Source organism: Urocampus carinirostris, chromosome 3 (genome assembly GCF_059441175.1).
Source record: "Urocampus carinirostris isolate Australia breed hairy pipefish chromosome 3, RoL_Ucar_1.0, whole genome shotgun sequence".
NCBI lineage: Eukaryota > Metazoa > Chordata > Actinopteri > Syngnathiformes > Syngnathidae > Urocampus > Urocampus carinirostris.
Window position 1 is genome coordinate 14,918,954 of NC_142351.1, and position 19,728 is coordinate 14,938,681.

The 19,728-nt window shown below is 40.3% G+C and overlaps 1 protein-coding gene across 2 annotated transcripts in view; it reads left to right on the plus strand.

The window, feature by feature from the left end:
- The window catches only part of LOC148368899 (cadherin-4-like), a 452,029-nt gene that overhangs the window by 256,331 nt on the left and 175,970 nt on the right, over nt 1-19,728 (plus strand). For both annotated transcript variants that reach the window (XM_088330808.1, XM_088330807.1), the window contains exon 5: nt 12,411-12,599. In XM_088330808.1, coding sequence (XP_088186934.1) covers nt 12,411-12,599 — 189 coding nt within the window. The remainder of the gene's footprint in view (nt 1-12,410; nt 12,600-19,728) is intronic.

The window sequence follows — 19,728 nt, forward strand, 5'->3', positions numbered from 1 at the left end:
AGTGTGATAATGAAGACCGATGCCTTTCCGTGTATCGATTGTATCCATAGTGGTTTGGTTGATTCCTGCTGCGATTCGAGATTGTTTTCATGCAATAGAACACAATTGTGAACAACCATTGTTGTCCCTAGCGGTCTGGTGGTTAGGGGTTCTTACTGTTACTATCCGGTCCGATCGCTGTTGGCACCATTGTTATGCAATTGTGGTCAGTGCTTATCGACTGATCAATAATTGCACAAACAGAGCAAACATTTTCAATTTTGTCGGCATCAACTGTCCACCATATTATAAGGTGCACGTTCAAATTTCTGACCAATTTGGGGTTTTGGAGTGTGCCTTATAGAATAGAAAATACGGTACATACACTTAAATTTAGTGTCACGGTTGCCCATTGCCCTCAATTGGCCCCGCCCGTTTGGCGCCAGCCTGATGGCGCCAGCCTGATGGGTTTTCCTCCTGTTTAAGCTCAGTGCTCTCACTCACTCACCCTTTGTCAATTTGTCAACGAACCTCTGCACCCGCTAGATGTGTGTTTTGACTGTGTCCGGTATCCTGCTTGTGTATCCTGACCGGTATCGATCCCGTCTGTCTCGTCCTGCCTGATATCTTGCGCCAGTCTCCAGTATGCGGTATAGATCCTGTCTGTCTTGTCCTTTCTGATATCTGACTCCAGTCTCCTGTAACTGGTATGGATCCTGTCGGATCGGAATTACTTTTATTGTCATTCTTTGTAACCATGCACACAGAACGAAATGTCGATACACCTGACCCGTACAGTTAAACTGTAGCGAGTCGATGCAGCCGCAGCCAAACAGGGCGCCGCCATTTTAGACCCAACTGCTGAGTTGGGAGTCATTAGGTGACCTAACTCCCCAATTCCAACCCTTAATGCCGAGCGTCAAGCAGGGAGGCAATGAGTTGTAAGTCTTAGGTATGACTCGGCCGAGGCTTGAACCACCGACCTCCCAGTCTCGGAGAGGGGGCCCTACCATCTAGGCCAACGAGCTGGTGTCAGTCTGGTATCTGGTATCTATCCTGTCTGCCCCGTCCTGTCCGGTATCAACCCCGTCAGTACGGTATCTGCTCGTGTATCTGGTATTGGTCATGTCTGTCCCGTCCTGTCCGGTATCAACCCCGTCCGTCCGGTTTCTGCTCGTGTATCTGGTATCGATCTCGTCAGACCCTGGCTTCCTGTTTTTCCACGCCAAACTTCTGCCTTACTTCTTCCGGCCAGCGATCACCGAATCACTGGCGTTTGTGTTAATATGCATGACTGCCCCATTCCCCTAAAATAAAGCTTGTGTAAAAATGTTACGCATCGGGGTCCTCCTCCTGTTCTGGTTCAGACATTTAGCTTTTCCTGGGGAACAGACCAAATCTAATTGAAATATCACGACTTTGCCTAAATGCATTATTTATTTGCAGTTTGAGTGTTGGTAAATGTTGTTTTGCACATGACTACACGGGACACTCACTCGGTCATTAATGTAGCAAATGTCTGAGACGACAAGATGGAACTGTTTAAATACTGACACGTTTCAGCAAACACCTGCTGGCTTTACACATCATTGCACTAGTACCAGCCATACATACACTTGGCATCGCTACAGGAATCCTCCTATTGAAACAAGCTGTCAGGCGGAAAACAATATCACTCCAAGAGAAGGGCATGAGGGAGCATGTGAGCAAAGGGTAGCTCAGGGGAGAGTGATTGAGATTGAGAGCACGAGTGATGCACTGCAGCAGTGATGCTTGTGCGAGGTTTCTCGGCATGTTTTGTTGCCTTGACCGTACCTCTGAGATAGGTTGATAAAATAACCAATTTGCACATACAGGGCATTTGCAACCGATACCACGTTTGGTTTATCAGCTCATTTGAATTAGAACTGTCTTCATTGTCATTGAAAAGAGCATAGTGAACATGGTCTGCAACATGATTAGACAGGGGGAAAACAGGTTTTAAGATAAAAGAATACATTTTAAAATAATGACAGGATAAATCTTTAAAAACATGAGCACATTTGCATATATTGTACATAATATGAAACTCATCTACACTCGAGGTAAGATGGGGTCTAAAAAAATTGACCCGAACCAGCCCTGAGCACCTTAAAGCTGTCATGATTACTGATATGCATCATATGTATCCGCTCCTTTGGCACCAATTGCCTCGGACTCTGATTGGCTATCTGTCCCTATTTAAACCCACTCCTATCTGTCCCCTTTTGTCAGTCCTTCTGCGAACCTCAGTTAACAATAGGCAAGCCTTTTTCGACCCTGACTCCCACCTGTTTTTTTCTCCCGTCTTTGACATGTTTTTTGTTCCTGACCACATCTACTCTCCTGTCCTGGTTTTTCACCTCTTCTTGTCGCCGACCACGTCTACTCTCCTTTCCTGGCTTACGACTAGCTTTCGACCCCGACCACATTTTTGCTCTCCTGTCCCAGTTACTGACCTGTTTTCCGTTCCCGACACCGCCATCGCTCGCGACAGAAGATCCACTTCTGCGTTCAGAGTGTCCTGCTTCCCGCATCCAGCAATCACCGGATCGTGGGCACAACCCTTTCTCTTTCTTCTAATAAAACTTGTGAGAAAGGCAATGCAAGAGGGTCCTGTCTCCGTTCTGGTCCTGACAGGAGCCTGGCCCAGGCCGAGCTGGACCAATTAACTTGATTTTCGGAACGAGCCCAAAATAAATCCGAAACCTGGGACTCTGGACGAAAATAAGTGATTTAGAATAACAGATTGGTTTTAATCTTTTGAAATTTTAGTAAAACAAAACTTTATAAACGTTTGACATGTTTCTGTCTTTAAAGGTAACATTAACCATAATTGACGGATTTATTTAAGAGTCAACAGAGAAATGATATTTCCATTTGTGATTTTAAAGGGTTGAAATATGAGCCATTAACCACAGCAGTAGTACCTCCTTAAGAATCTAGTGCAGGACTTTTTAGAGAGGGAGAAAGCGAGACAATTGTGTGTAGACAATATAAAAATTGCAGCAAGAGACCCAGTCTTACCCGAAAGTAATGATTGACATTTAAGGCCCAAAATTCAGGTCGGGCTTGGGCTTAAATTCCTACCTTAAATTCACCATCAGCTGACATAAAAAGCTCGTAAAAAGCTTGACACAACATGGAAACACAAATAGTGCGGTTCGGACACTTTGAGTCTCTGTAGTTCTTATTCTTCCTGGTACTTTTTAGAATTGTTTTTTCGGTTGCAAACCACGATTTTTGAAACAAACCTAACTGCGATTTTTCAGACGAGTATTGTTTTTTCTATGTGATTTTTTTTTATTTCAAAAGAAAAGAGCAATTGTTCAGCTAGTATTTTTGTTTTTGTTTTTGTGAGTATAGAATAGAATAGAATATACCTTTATTGTCATTGTTACAAATGGGCTAACATATTGTGACAACGAAATTGGGCATGACACTCCAGTTTTACACATAGTGAGGGTATGAGCAAGAAGATAAAGGAACAGAGAAGATAATGTTATAAAACAAGGGGAATAAGGCTATAGTTATAATTTACATGGTATTTACACAACAATGTATATAACCCTCCTCTTGTCCTCGGCTCAAAATTACCTGCCGTTGTGTTGTTATAAACCTCAGAAAAATCCCCTTGAATTATATTTTATATAACTTTAAATGTTATATTCATAGATTAGTCCAACAGTAGGAAAATGTTTTTTTTAATTCATATTTCCATGTATATATATATATTTGTTTTAATACAAAAGTGGTCCCTAAAAAGAAGACAGCACAAGGGGTTATTCATAATGTCATGTAAATGTAGATGTTCTGCATTTATATAGCGATTTTCAAGTCAATGAAGACCTCCCAAAGCGCTTGGCAATGTGCCTCACACAATCACAACCAACTGCTTATCGGGGGCATTAGGGATTCAGTGACTTCCCCAAGGACACTTCGGCAAATAACACGGAGTAGCCGGGAATCGAACCTGCAACCTCTTGATACCAAGAAGAGCGCGGAGCTACACCCGCCCCTACTGTGTTATTAAAAATGGGTTATTTGTCAGAGTTCATGTCTTCTCACACAAGGCTCAACGCATGCTGTGGTAACACAATCATACTACGTCAGTGCCAGGGTTGGGTAGGGTTACTTTAACTGGATTACTTTCAATTACTTTTGGATTACTCCAATACCAAATATGCTAATAAAAGACAAAATATACTACATTTTAATAAAATTATGACTCACAACATGTGGTACGTTTTCTCTCCTGGCTTTGATCTCTTTGATCTCCGGCAAAACTAACATAAAACGCGACAGAAACAAAATAAAAATAAATCCAAACGGCTAGCCAACACAATTTTTGCCGTTCCATGTATTCCGTTACTCCCCAAACCTGCACAAAATTTTGTAATTGTATTCATATTTAGTTTATTTTGTCTTTTATGAGCATATTTGGTATTGGAGTAATCCAAAAGTAATTGAAAGTAATCCAGTTAAAGTAACCCTACCCAACCCTGTACGTCACATTGCAATATCAATAAGATTATGGTTAATCGTGCAGCCCTACAGGACACAATAGAACACACTTGTATTTGTAGGGAAAAAAAGCTGGCCTTTATTTCTCCTATTTCTGATGTGTTTAGTTTGTAATTTTTTTAAAAAATAATGTTTAAATTTTAAGTTTTTTCTTCGTCTTTTATTGTCATTGTCATTTTTTATGTCAAGAAGACTCACACACTGGTGGTTTATTAGTGATCCCAAGAGCCAAGAAGAGATCCGCAGGTTCGAGAGCGTTCTCCATTCAGGCCCCAGTCCTGTGGAATGCTCTTCCCCCTGAGATCCGATCTGCAACCTCAGTGGAAATGTTTAAATCTAGGCTTAAAACACACTTATATTCTGTAGCATATGGTTAACCTATATTTTATGTTGACAATATCTGTGTATTGTTTGTTATTGCAACATCCATTGCAGCTTGGTCATCCTGGAAGGGGGATTATCTCATGTGCGGTCCCTTCTCAAATGTTCTACATTTTCTTCATGTAGAGGTTTTTGAGTTTTGCCTTGCCCTCATGTAGGTTTTAGATCAGGGGATGGTGTCATAATAGTCTGTGGTTTGCAATGATTTGTGGTCTGTGCAGCCCTTTGAGACGCTTTGTGATTAAGGGCTATACAAATAAACATGACTTGACTTGAGTTGACACACTACATAATGGGGTGGATTTATTATCTTGATTGTAACATTGGGTAAAATGCTATATAGGGATTTCGATTTTGTTTTATTTAGAGTGAAAGCCAAGCCAAAGGCTTTTCAAGCAATAAATGTAGTTTTTGGACTGTGAATTAGTAAGCAATAGCCACCTGTTTTTTATCCAACCCGTTTTGCTGTCTAGTGTAAATGGTATCACAGCTACTCAGGCTTCGGTGAATGTCAAAGTATGATCCACATGCTGTCCTAAGATGATTGAATACTAGCTGAAATAAAACCTCGTGTTCACTGCGCACCTAAACTTTGAGTTATTTTTTTCAGTAAGGAAAAGTGTCTGTTAAACACAAATAACTATGGTATCTTTATTTTAAGACCAATGGAGTTAACGTTCTGCATAAAATGTACCGTATTTTCCGCACTATAAGGCGCACCTAAAAGCCTTTATTTTTTTCAAAAGCCGACCATGCGCCTTATAATACAGTGCACCTGATTTATGGATCAATATTACCGGTAGGTCGCAAAGTCTTGCAACTAATGCAGCAGCCGCCGACTAGATTTCCCCCCGAACGCCAAGTAGTCCGCGGTGTATGCTGGGATTTATTTACCGGCGTTTCATTGGCTAACCAATGTGTCAATCATCATTTGAATCGATCACTATTGGCTAAAGTTATTCGGAGGTAAAGGGGGCAGATCCTTTTTATCATTTACAGGCTGGCATAGGCTAAAGCAGCAAGACAAAGCCTGCAATTGGCCGAAAAAGATGAATGTGAATCACACGTTGGGTTGACGGCATAGAGAAAGCATTTTTTTACTATTTTGTATTTGTAAATATTGTATTCTCCTGGATTTACTACACCCACGAGTATAAGAGGACCATGGTTGTGTCTATATATTTTCCCTGTATCTTGTTTCAGACTGAACTCGATGTTTCTGTGATAAGCGGTGCAGATAATGGATGGAATGGAGTGTCTATTTTTAAATTAAACTCAATTCCAAGTGTTTATTGTCATATGCACAGTAAAGTTGCGAGCGAAAAAGAAAATAGAAACTAAGGAATGGTTGGCATTTCTTGAATCCCAAGACTTTAACCTTCCGAATAATATTTGGAACGATGCATTTGAGTGACATCGTACGGACACCGCATCCACACGTGTTCTCGACACGTATTTGCTTCTTTGCAAGCTTTGGGAATGTTAAGGGGGTAATAAGTTTGACTGAACTATCTGACTGTTTTGTCCACGTTCCCATTGTAGCGCCTTATAATCCGGTGCGTCTTATGTATGTCAAATATAGGACCAAAAAATATTTTTTCGGGGTGCGCCCTATAACCCGGTGCGCCTTATAGTGCGGAAAAGACGGTACTTGTCAGAGTAAATTTGCTATATATTCCACTATTCAACCTCTGGACTATAAAAAAAGGATGATTAAAGGGACACATTTTGGGCAAATAAATTTAAAAGAATAGAAAATCTCTGAACACACATTGATCTACTTTGACCAATCACAAACCCGTCATGCTGTTTTGTGAAGAGGCACTCAAATAAGGAGTGCCTAAACCCAGTATGTCGTACAGTACAGATGGTATTGTCTCTATCACGATCTGCTGATTGCTTTATTCCATAAGCTGTTTGCAAAAATGTATGAGATCCCTAGTGGATGCAAACACTGCATCTGAACACACAGTCAATATTTGGCACAGCCCATTCAACTAAGAATGTTATTCCAAAATGTTTGTCTCCTTTTTTAGATACATTTTGATGCCCTACCCAGCTACAGTGATTACGTTTGAGCATGGCTAGTTTTATATGTTATTTTCCTCGCTGTTAATCTTGTGTTTTTACAGCTATGCTCACAACATTCCATACCACTAGGGCCAGGTCAACTGCTGACAGACACCATGATGGTTTATTTTGTATCAAATCCGTATTGTTGCATTTGTTCAAACAAATGTGTGTGTTTTAAGGTCATATGTAAACTTTTGTTTTTTTCAATTGAATTGATAACAATGCAAAAAGATTAGACATGAGGGAGCAAGTCCATGCATGATAAACACGCACTGAAGTGAACTCCAATTGTTTGCTGACTGGACTTAAAAACAAATTACTTTCTTATACAGTGAAACAGGACCAACGTGAGGCTGGTCCCGTTTCACATAGAGCCAGTAAAATCCATCCAGCTATCCATTATCTGTGCCGCTTATCCTCGGTAGGGTCGCGGGCGTCCTGGACCCCATCCCAGTTATCTTCAGGCAATGGTCAAGGGACACCCTCGACTGGTTGCAAGCCAGTCGCAGGGCACATACAACTCACTAGCTAATTCACACCTAGGGACCATTGGGACCGGCCAATTAACCTGACATGCATGTCTTTGGAATGTGGGAGGAAACCCACGCAAGCTTGGGGAGAACATGCAAACTCCACACAGGAAGACTTGTAGCTGGGGAATTGATCCCATGAGCTGGTGAAATCCACATAGTGGAAAAAAATGGTGATTTACATTCTTTATACATTTTAGTCATCAATTCTATATTTTTAAAATAATAGCTCTTTATTAGGCGTTGAAGGCACAGGTAGAATTATAAAAGGAAGAATATTGTTTTAGTGTTCCACAGGGTTCAGTGCTTGGCCCCCTTCTTTTTAGCATTTGCATTAGCTGCACCGCTTATCCTCGGTAGGGTCGCTGCGGTGCTGGAGCCCATCCCAGCAATCATCGGGCAGTGGGCAGGGGACACCCTGAACTGGTTGCCAGCCAATCGCAGGGCACACAGGGACAGACAACTCACTCGGTCATTCACACCTAGGGAGAATTTGGACCGGCCAATTCACCTGAAATGCATGTTTTTGGAATGTGGGAGGAAACCGGAGTGCCCGGAGGAAACCCACGCAAGCACGGGGAGAACATACAAACTCCGCACAGGAAGTCCGGAGCTGGATTTGAACCCACGCAGGAGGTTCCCATGACTTGAACTGTGCCGCACATGCGCTAACCACTGTGCCGCCGTGCTGCCCTTACATGCTTCCATTAGGTGATATTATTTGCAAGCCTGATCCGTCCTTTCAAACACACGTGAAGAATATTACTTGAACAGCTTTTTTCCATCTTCGCAACATTGCTAAAATTCGTAGTATGCTGTCTCAGTCAGATGCGGAGATTACAATTTACGGGTTACTTCCTGTCTCGATTACTGTAATGCACTACTCTCTTGTCTCCCAAAGTCCAAAATCAAAAGCCTTCAGCTGGTACAAAATGCTGCAGCGAGGCTTTTAACTAAGACAAGAAAGTTTGATCACATTACACCAATTTTAGCTAACCTGCATTGGCTCACTGTTAGCTTAAGATGTGATTTTAAGGTTCTGTTGGTATTATACAAAATCATGCATGGACTTGCTCCCTCATATCTTTCAGATTTAATGTCCCCCTATGTTCTGGTCCGGAGCCTTCGCTCTGAAAACGCCTGTCTACTAGTGAGCCAAGAAGAGATCCGCAGGTTCGAGAGTGCATCCGGGCCCTGTGCTGTGGAATGCTCTTCCCCCTGAGATTCGATCTGCAACCTTAGTGGACATTTTTTAATCTAAGCTTAAAACACACTTCTACTATATAGCATATGAATGACCTATACTTTATGCTGATAATGTGTTTATAATTTGCCCTCTTGTAGGTTTTAGATGAGGGGACGGTGTCATAATAGTCTGTAATAGTAGTTTGCAATAGTATCTGATCGGTGCAGCCCTTTGAGACTATTTGTGATTAAGAGCTATTTAAATAAACATGACTTGACTTTTGACTCTGCAACTTTTTTACAGTGTTCATGGAGCTCAAGAGTCACAATTCGATCATCTGCTTTTAGTTGCACTTAATGGGCGCAGTATTGTTTGCAGTGTTGGTTCGCTCTGTTTTTTCCTCTCACTTTAGAAAGTTAAAATTAGGACTGTCTTTATTGTCATTGATAACAACATAGTCAATGTTGTTAGCAACTAGATTAACATGGCCAGGGTTGGGTAGGGTTACTTTAACTGGATTACGTTCAATTACTTTTGGATTACTCCAATACCAAATATGCTAATAAAAGACAAAAGAAACTAAATATGAATAAAATTACTAATCTTTGTGCAAGCTTGGGGAATAACGGAATACATGGAACGGCAAAAATGATGTTGGCAAGCTGTTTTGATTTATTTTCATTTTGTTTCTGTCGCATTTTATGTTAGTTTTGCCGGAGATCAAAGAGATCAAAGCCAGGAGCGAAAGCTTACCACGTGTTATGAGTCATAGTTTGATTCTTATTCAGTTTATTTTGTCTTTTATTAGCATATTTGGTATTGGAGTAATCCAAAAGTAATTGAAAGTAATCAAGTTAAAGTAATCCTACCCAACCCTGAACATGACACTCTGGAATAAACACACAATAAATACTTAAAATGAAAAAAATAAGATAAAAGAATGGCACGATAGGCAGAAATATATTCAAGGTAGTGCTTTGCGACTGGTCTAAGTTGTAAGAAAAAAAAAGTGTGATAACATTTAGCAGCAACAAAATTCCCCAAAAAGTCGCAAGATTTATATTTTTCACAGTGTTCCACGCTTGTTTAAGTGTGATAGCCCTGGGGAATAAACTGTCTCGGAGCCTGTAGGTTCTTGGTTTAAGGGACCTGCACCGCCTACAAGGGGGTGATATGTCAAAAAAGTGGTGGCTGGGGTGAGAGAAGACCTTGTTGGCTTTGTTGTTGTATCACAAGCTGGCAATGCCCTTTCGACTAGACAGAGAGAAGCAAATAATTCCACTATTATATAAAGTTGTGTAGCATTTACAGTGGTCCCTCTACATACGAGCTGAATTCATTCCAGGATCGTACCTATAGCTCACGTAAGAAGCTTATCTTCTCAACATTGAATAACTAAAAATAATTGGTCCGTTCCCGACCTCCTAAAAGCATTAGAGTTAACCCTAAATAGCTATAAAATGCATATTCCTGATAACTAAAAACACATTCAAAAATTGATTAAAATAATCCCTTTTTTTGCGTGGGTTACGTACCAAAAAGGATTGGCTATTGTCAACATCTGCAAAATTAAAGCCTTTATTGTTTTTTTTTTAAATTACTAGACAGCTTCGTGCAGAAGCGGGTGATAGGAGAGTGTCACACATGCCCCCCCACACGAATCTGAGGGTCTGATGGGGGGCGCGGGAAGACTGACAGAGATGATACGTAAACACTTTGTGTACGATTAAATTTAAAGTGACTGTAACTTTAAATGAACATACCTAAACACAGTGTTCATTGTACCTCTGAAAAGTGATGGGTCTCGCATGCTCAAAAATCTATGGGTCCCAACAGAAATATATGGGTCCCCAAAATTTAGTGCTATCGGGGTTGAAATTGTAAATCGGCAACAAATATATAAATAAATATATAAATCTATATATTCATTCAGTTTTAATCATCACAGTTAATTGGTAATACAAAGCAGTTATCACTTCAGATTTTTCAGTTCACAAAAATATTGTACATTATACAAAATAATATTGCTGAAATATTAGTCTATATATTCATGCAGTTTTAATCACTTCAGATTTTTCAGCTCATATATTCTTCGTGGTTTGCTGTCCCACCACAGTTGTAATGCCTTCTCAATGTCCAATTGCAGCAACGGAACTTCCATAGCTAATTTGTGTTTTTCATGTCGTTGTGCCGATCCAATGTGCTTTTCTGAAAGTTCCTATTGCGAAATGATTCATGCAATCCAGTTTTTTTGTCACGCTGGGTGCACGCATCACAGAACATGTAGCCTCCATTATCATCCTCCTCATAGCGTAACCAGGAATATAATAGAGTCCATTTTGGCAGAAAAGTCCTTTTCTTGTTAGGAGTATAGTTTTTTTTTATTATCTTTCGTCGAATAGTTCGCTTCAAAACACGTATTTTCCTTGCCTTCGCGGTCTTCTGAAGAATTACTCCACTGTTTTTTCGTGCCGGAATTATTGCCGTTGTTACCACATTATGTATTATGTTTAGACTTATTACCAACACTGAAGAAATTACCAATTTTTTGTTGATTTGCACCTAATACCAACTGTTCGGAGGCATACTTCTCTTTCACTCGACAACCACCAAAACAATGACGTAATCTCGAAGCAACGAGATTCCGTTTGCCGAGGTCGGCGTGCAGGCGAAAACTCTCACCGCGAGACCAAAACAAGAATGGCAGATCCGTCTGACGAAAAGTTTGGAGTGCAGTAAATCTTTGTTAAAAAAAAAAAAAGTAATCGGGTAATAATGACAATTTTGTGTCGAAAAAGTTGAGTCCCGGGGACGCACGCTGATTTGACACTATGCGTCCCCAGCAAAAATGATGCGTCTATGACGCAGGGTCGCGGGCAAACGAGAACAATGTAAACATTATGGTTTTGCCTGTTTCAGTTATTAGTTTTTTTTCTCGTGTCCCGTTTCATTGGGAAGGACAAAAGTGCTTAACATGTTTGGGTGTTTGGGCATTTGGGTTGGCTGTGGTCTCCCCAAAACTCTGAGTGTCTTTTTTGCTATTTTTTTCCTTTTTTATTCTCTTTATTTTTGTGTATGTGTTTTTCTTGCTGTCTGTCACCCCTTTCAAGGGATATGACCAGGATAGGTAGATAGATAGATAGATACTTTTTTAATTAAATTGATCTCTTAGCTTAACTCTCAGCACTTTCACAAGTTCTTTTGAAGAAAATTGAATCCAAGTCGATGCACTGTAAATTACCCTCCGCTTCAAAATGAGGATAATTAACTGTGTAAGGCAAGTGTCATGAAAAATGTGTTTCATAGCGCTAGACGCATTCGCTCACTGGGACGAGCTGAGGCTAGCAGCGAGCGGTCTTAAGAGGTATCTAGTAGTAACCTCTGGGAATGCCTGCAACTTATTTTGTATGTCAAGCAAGAGTGTTGCTGCAAATAAAACTCGTATATCGAAATTATTGAGTCTAAAGGTGTGAAAAAGTTAGATGTTATTTCCCAAGATAATATTTACTATTTTTGCAAAGACAGTTTTATGAAAATGCACAGAAAACCCTCACTTCGGTCCTCTTCTCTAAATAATAATATTGGTTGTTATTTATATTAAATTCCCCCAAATCTATCGCAATTGTCTTTTGTCTGTTAGCAATACAGAAAATGTAAAAGATGAACATCACTCTAATTAGCATCATTAAATCAAGCTTTTTTTTGTTGTTGTCTTGAAGGTCACAAGCCAGGAGGGGAAAGTTGCAGAGAAGAAAGACGTGTCCCAAGCTCCTGTTCCCGTCATCATGTTCTCAGGAATGGGCAGAAACACCACCAACAGTTTACGAAGGCAAAAGAGAGACTGGGTGATCCCACCGATCAATGTTGCTGAGAATTCCAGAGGACCATTCCCTCAGATGCTCGTCAGCGTAAGTTCACTTTTTCATTTAAAAAAAAATAACTGAGCTTTCTCCAGATTCAGTACTGATTGGGATTCATGAGACAAATGCATTATCCATACATTTGTCCTTCTGTTGCAAACATCTCTGATGGGCAAAGATCTACCAGACTTCAATGGAGCAATTAAAAAAATGTGGGGGCTTGTTTTTTTCAGCTTTATAAAAGTTTATTTTTGGCTCGGATTTCAATACAGCTCGTAAAATTGTCACTAATGGCTAAATAATGTTGCGGCCGAAGTAGGTCCTGATTTTTTTTTCAATACAGGCCAACAATATCATTTAAGTACCATCGACAGCACATAGCTGTCCTGGGGCAACCAAATTGTGCGTGCCACTGGCAGCTACGATACGTCAAATACTTGTGCGGAATTTGAAACTTTTCTACCCACTGACACCTTCTTCTAGCTTAAGTCATTATTGCAGCCTTTGCCAAGTGTCTTATGTGACGTATGCAAGAATGTTAATTTCTTAGACGCTCCTACATAAACTCTCCTTTTTTTTTTCATCTTTTTGGGGTTTTGGTTTCGTGTTTGAACTACTTAAAACAGGCCTTCTCCTACTTTCACCATTTTCAGTCTACACTAACATAAGAAAACACTGGGACGAGCTTGGTGTCACTCTCCAGGACCCCTCCTTCTCCTGTTTGTAATTGTTGCACGTTCGTAAACGTAAGAAAAAGATAGGCGCGTTGGGAAAAAAACTAAAAAGGATATTTGAACTCTGTTGAGCATTCTTAACGCTTAGTTTGTAGAGAAAATCTTATATTTTCAACATTTTAAGGACTCTACAAACGTAGCAGACCACTTGTAAGATGGCAAGAAGCACAGAAATTATGTATGTAGTAAATAACTACAAGCACCTGATGGCAAGAATGTCTCACCTTGAGAAAATCGACTTGAGATAAAAATTTCAGGTTTGGCAAGCCGAACTTTAGGACAAGATCTGAGACATTGGAATGTATTTGTGTTTGGAATGGACAGGAAACAGTCATGATTACTGATGTGAATCACCTGTGTCACCTGTGGCGCCAACTGCCTCGGACTCTGATTGGCTCCCTGTCCCTATTTAAACCAACTCCTTTCTGTCACCTGTTGTCAGTCCGTCTGCGAACATCAGTTAACTCTAGGCAAGCTTTTTTCAACCCTGACTCCCACCTGTTTTTGCTCCCGTCTGTTTCCTGGCTTCGACCCGTGTTTTGATCCTTACCACGTCTACTCTCCTCTCCTGGCTTTCGACTCGTTTCCGATCCCGACCACATTGTTTGGCTCTCTAGTCCCGGCTACTGACCCGTTTTTTTCCCGTTCCCGACACCGCCATCGCTCGCCACGGAAGTCCCACTTCCGGGTTCAGAGTGACCTGCTTCCCGCGTCCAGCGATCACAGGATCGTGGATGCAACCTCCTTCTCTTTCTTCTCATAAAACGTGTGAGAAACGCTCCACAAGTGGGTCCTGTTTCCGTTCTGGTCCTGACATAAACAAAAGATGGTTGCACATGCCTGTCAGGACAGGCTTGGGCACTTGAGGTTTTGTCAAAAACTAAAATCAAGGCTGCACGCTGGAAGGCAAGGGACAAAAAGATGGCTGACTGGAAGAAAAACAAAAAGAACACAAGTAAGGTTGGGAATCAACAACATTTTCAACTAGTTGCTGTGACTCTGCCGGCACAGCAGAGTCCGAAGCTTTCTTAAGTTATTGCTTGAAGATTGTAAACACCCGCTGTGGTACCCTTGTCACACACCTCAGGGGGGACAAGAAACGGAATTAGATAAAAGAAGAGTATATCAGTAGTTTGAAAGTTGGTATTGTTTTCCAAGAATGTAAAATCCACTAAGTACAGGGAGTTCATGCTGGACAACAACTTTTTGTAAGGTAAATATGAATACTCAGACCCCCTACAAATAACAAAAGTAAGCCCTGACTTTCAAGATATACATCTTTTCACAAAACGTCCTATTTTTTCAGATTTTTCCTCCAAAATGTCCCCAGAACTGGTGAAAGGTGAAAGGCCAATCTTAGTAGTTAATATCCCTATACCCACAAACATAATTTGAATCATCAAAATGTTTAAAATTAACTAGATGTTGTACATCCTCTTTTCAGAAAATGTCTTGCACTTGTTAATAGTTTAACAATTGCTGCTCTTGTCAGGTTTCTTAATCTAGAAACTTGTAAAAAAAAAAATTACTTTTAACTTATTTTGGTTCAATAAGTTAAAAGTGGGTTGCATTGTTTGAGGTTTCCTTAAAAAAGGCGAAATTAAATATTTTCACTACTGAGGATGTATTACAATGGCGAACTGAGTTCAAAGAGCATGTATGCTTTAGTTTGCAATGCACCTATTTGATTTTACCTTACTTTGAGCAAAGCTAGGTAGGGAGATACGGAGCTGGGGGTAGTTCTGGAGAGTGAATCTGTGCTTTCGCCAAGTTTTATTTATTTATTTATTTACATGTTTTGAGTTTAGCATGAAAATGGTGAAAGTAAGAAAAGGCCTGTTTCAAGTCGAGTCCAATTGCCCACACAAACCCCCCAAAAAGATAAAAAAAGTATTTTGTTTTTTTCAAGCACGTCTAAGAAGTGCACATAGTGCGCATGTGACATGAATAAGCCAACAGACGCTGCAATGATGACAAAAGCCAAAAGATGGCAGCAGTGAGTCAAAAAGTTCTAAATTCAATACAGCTCCTTAAAGATCCAATACCTATTTTTGTAGTGTCATAAAGTCATATAATTTATACATAAACTGAGTTATGTTCAATCAGAATTTATCTCTCATTTTCTTTGGAATAAAAGGGGGAACATGAGGCAAAAATAAATAAAAGTTAGAAAACTGATGTCAAAATACCTTTGTAATGAGTTGAAGGGCTCGTTGAGATTGCAAGGTTTGTCTTCTTGTAGCGATCGACTTGCTTGTGGTGTCATTCTTCAAAATGACATTTCTTAGAAGAGCTGCCTTATTTCCATTCCTTTCTTGCTTTTTCAGAATATTTTCTGAACCATTTTCCCCACAGTCTGCGCTAAAAACCTCCCACTTCATCTCTTTTATACCTCTAACAGGTTTAATATCTGACATAATTCTTTAGGCCCGGCTCAATAAAAACACAAGTAATTAAAACAATAAAAACATAATAATGATAAAAAATAACCCTAAATCCACTGTGTATTCATTTCACCAATTGGGATGTACAGTAAATGACATATAAAAAGGCATTAGATCCCATCTCATCATCACACTATTTTTTCTCATTTTACCATGTTGTTAAATGAGTGGGGCCATAATCAAAATTGTTTATTGGCAACACACACTATTAACACAATACCAAAATAAAATTGACAATGTAAATGGTACGTTGTCAATATTTGAATCATGGCTCTACGTATTCAAGAATGTGGTAACATGAGTAGAAATAATATGATAATGAGATAAAATGGAATGCCTATTCCTATGTCATCTGCCTTATACTCCTTGTAGTCTCAGGATTTGGTCTTCCAACCGCTTCGATGCAAGTTTAAATCCTGTTGCATCCAATGTTGTGCAAACATGGTCAGCGATATTTATCGGCTGGTCAAGCATTATTCGTATACAATAATTGTCATGAACCGGAACAGGATCAGGACCCAAATGCGTGATGTTTCTCACGCAAACCTTTTATTTTACGGGAATTTGGAAGTCATGCACATTAGGCTGCAAAATAGCGTGGAATGATAGGAAGCCAGAGGCCGACGAGATCGTCACCAATTGCCCGAGCAGATATCGGATGGATGGGGTCAATACCGGACAGGATTGATATCAAAACAGGATATCGAAAATAAACAGGACAAACTAGACAGGAATGAAACTGGAAACCGATATTAAACAACGGAACAGACAGGATTGATATCAAAACAGGATATCAAAATTAAACAGGACAAAGTACACTGGAACGAAACTGGAAAACTATAAACGGGAACAATACCAGACAGGAAATACCAACAGGAAACAGTACCGAGTCAAAACCCACATCTTGCGGGGCAGAGGTTCGTTGACGGACTGAGGAAGAGTGCGAGGATTGAGCTTAAATAGACAAAAAGCCAATCTGTCAACGAGCCGCAGCTGGCGCCACACGGGCAGGGCCAATTGGGCGCCATGGCAACCGTGACTGTAATATACTACCATAGAACCTATTCTACACGGTATAAGCCAAATATAAGAATCTTTTTTTTTTTTCTAAAACAAGGATACTTTTTTGTTGACCACTGCCTGAAAAGTACAAAAAATTATCTGTTCCTCACCCTCCTTTTTAACACAGTATGTTGTTTTCCTACAAGGGATTTGGCAAAGGAAAAAAGGAGCAGGGGAAAAAATGTGTAGGCCTTTTTTTTTCTTGCTTTGTAAAAGGATTAAAAAACTACAAAAGATAACATGTCTGTTTTGTGAAGTAACTTTTTTTTAATAAGAGCATCTGCCCCATTGCTGCAGCCGCCCTATATTGCGCAAAGTCCGTCATTAGTATGAGGCGAACGGCCAACCGCCTGTGGAGACGGAAAAAAAATTGAAGTACAGCTTTTGTTCAAACGCGGTCCACTCTTCACTGTAAATCAGAGCCTGGCGAGAAGAAGGGGTACGCCTCCGTCTTTAACGATGGCTTTGGGGCGCCCTGGGCCACGCTGAAAACCAGACGCTTTAACGAGGAGATGGTTGAGGCGAGCACACATACTTCAACTATTGTTTATCTTCTTGGTCGACGGCCAATCTTGATCTGTTTTTCCTATCAAACTACCAAACGGTTCTTACGAAGTAGACCATCTATTCTATTTATGAGGTCATTACTGTCATCTACTCATCTCTTTCTATGCCTACCTGGAAATTTACCATCACTCAATGGTCCATGCGCCGCCTGTCCTAATGGCCTGTGAAGTCACTCTCCTCGCTAATGGTTCGTTCCGTCATCCGGCACAAAGCTGAGTGACATGCAGACAGGCACCCTTGCACCATTCGCTTTTTCTTCCCACCTCGGCTCTGGTGCTTTCAGTTGTGCAGGTAAAGTGTCAGAGGATCTCACCTCCGTTATTGCGGTAGCAGGACCTTGATCTGGCCAGCAAATGATGGGCCTAGTGTCAGGACTACACTGACTGGCCGGGAAAGTCTCAGCTCATGTAGCTTGACTTTATGTGTAGTCTTAAACAGAGTTGGGTAGGGTTACTTTAACTCGATTACTTTCAATTACTTTTGGATTACTCCAATACCAAATATGCTAATAAAAGACAAAAGAAACTAAATATGAATACAATTACTAAATTTTGTGCAGGCTTGGGGGGGTAACGGAATACATGGAACGGCAAAAATGATGTTGGCAAGCTGTTTGGATTTATTTTTATTTTGTTTCTGTTGCATTTTATATTAGTTTTGCCGGAGATCAAAGGGTTTAAAGCCAGGAGAGAAAGCTTACCACGTGTTTTGAGTCATAATTGTATTCATATTTAGTTTCTTTTGTCTTTTATTAGCATATTTGGTATTGGAGTAATCCAAAATTATTTGAAAGTAATCGAGTTAAAGTAACCCTACCCAACCCTGGTCTCAAAATTATTAAACTTTTTTTTTTAAATGATAATAACTCTGCTTAAACATTTGCCTTTGTAGGTATGTACACATCACCGATCCTCTTGTTACAGTCTGCAGTTAAGTAGGGGTTTTACCTCTTGTATGTTGTTTTTCACTTTTAATGATTACCAAATTGCCTCTAATACAAGGCACACCGGGGGCAGCACGGCGGCGCAGTGGTTAGCGCATGTGCGGCACAGTTCATGTCTTAGGAACCTCCTGCGTGGGTTCAAATCCAGCTCCAGACTTCCTGTGCGGAGATTGTATGTTCTCCCCGTGCTTGCGTGGGTTTCCTCCGGGCACTCCGGTTTCCGCCCACATTCCAAAAACATGCATTTCAGGTGAATTGGCCGGTCCAAATTGTCCCTAGGTGTGAATGAATGAGTTGTCTGTCCCCGTGTGTCCTGTGATTGGCTGGCAACCAATTTGGGGTGTCCCCTGCCCACTGCCCGATGATTGCTGGGATGGGCTCCAGCATCCCCGCGACCCTACTGAGGATAAGCGGTGTAGCTAATGAGATGAGATGAGATGAGACAAGACACACCTGATTATAAGTCGCATTGCCAAAAAGTAGTCTTTTGTCATATACATATGTGCAGGGTTGGGTAGGGTTACTTTAACTTGATTACTTTCAATTACTTTTGGATTACTCCAATACCAAATATGCTAATAAAAGACAAAATAAACTAAATATAAATAAAATTATGACTCACAACACTTGGTAAGCGTTCTCTCCTGTCTTTGATCTCTTTGATCTCTGGCAAAACTAACATAAAATGCGACAGAAACAAAATGAAAATGAATCCAAACAGCTTGCCAACATCATTTTTGCCGTTCCATGTGTTTCGTTAGTCCCCAAGCCTGCACAAAATTTTGTAATTTTCCATTTCAATATTATTGCTTGCCATGGGATATTTAAAGCTTGGGAAATATTTTTGTATCCAAATCCGGTTTTAAACTTCTCCACAACAGTATCTCGGACCTGCCTGGTGTGTTCCCAGTTCTTCATGATGCTCTCTGCGCTTTAAACAGACCTCTGTGACTATCACAGTGCAGGTGCATTTATACAGAGACTTGATTACACACAGGTGGATTCAATTTATCATTGTTAGTCATTTAGATCAACATTGAATCATTCAGAGATCCTCACTGAACTTCTGGACAGAGTTTGCTGCGCTGAAAGTAGTGGGGCTAAATAATTTTGCACTCCCACTTGTTTCGTCTTTTATTTGTTAAAAAAAGTTTAAAATATCCAACAAAGTGTCTTCCACTTCATGATTGTGTCCCACGTATTGTTATATCTTGATGTTTGAAGTCTGAAGTGTGGCAAAAAGTCACAAAGTTCAAGGGGGGCAAATAGTTTCGCAAGCCGCTCTATAACAAAATAAACAACAAAAAATAATGGACATATCTTATTTCAGTGAATGAGCAATTACTGTTTTTTCTGCGTACTCTAATTTTTCTTTTATCATTTTAAAAGAGGTAAAAATGTCATTTGCATTGAATGTAAAATTAAAT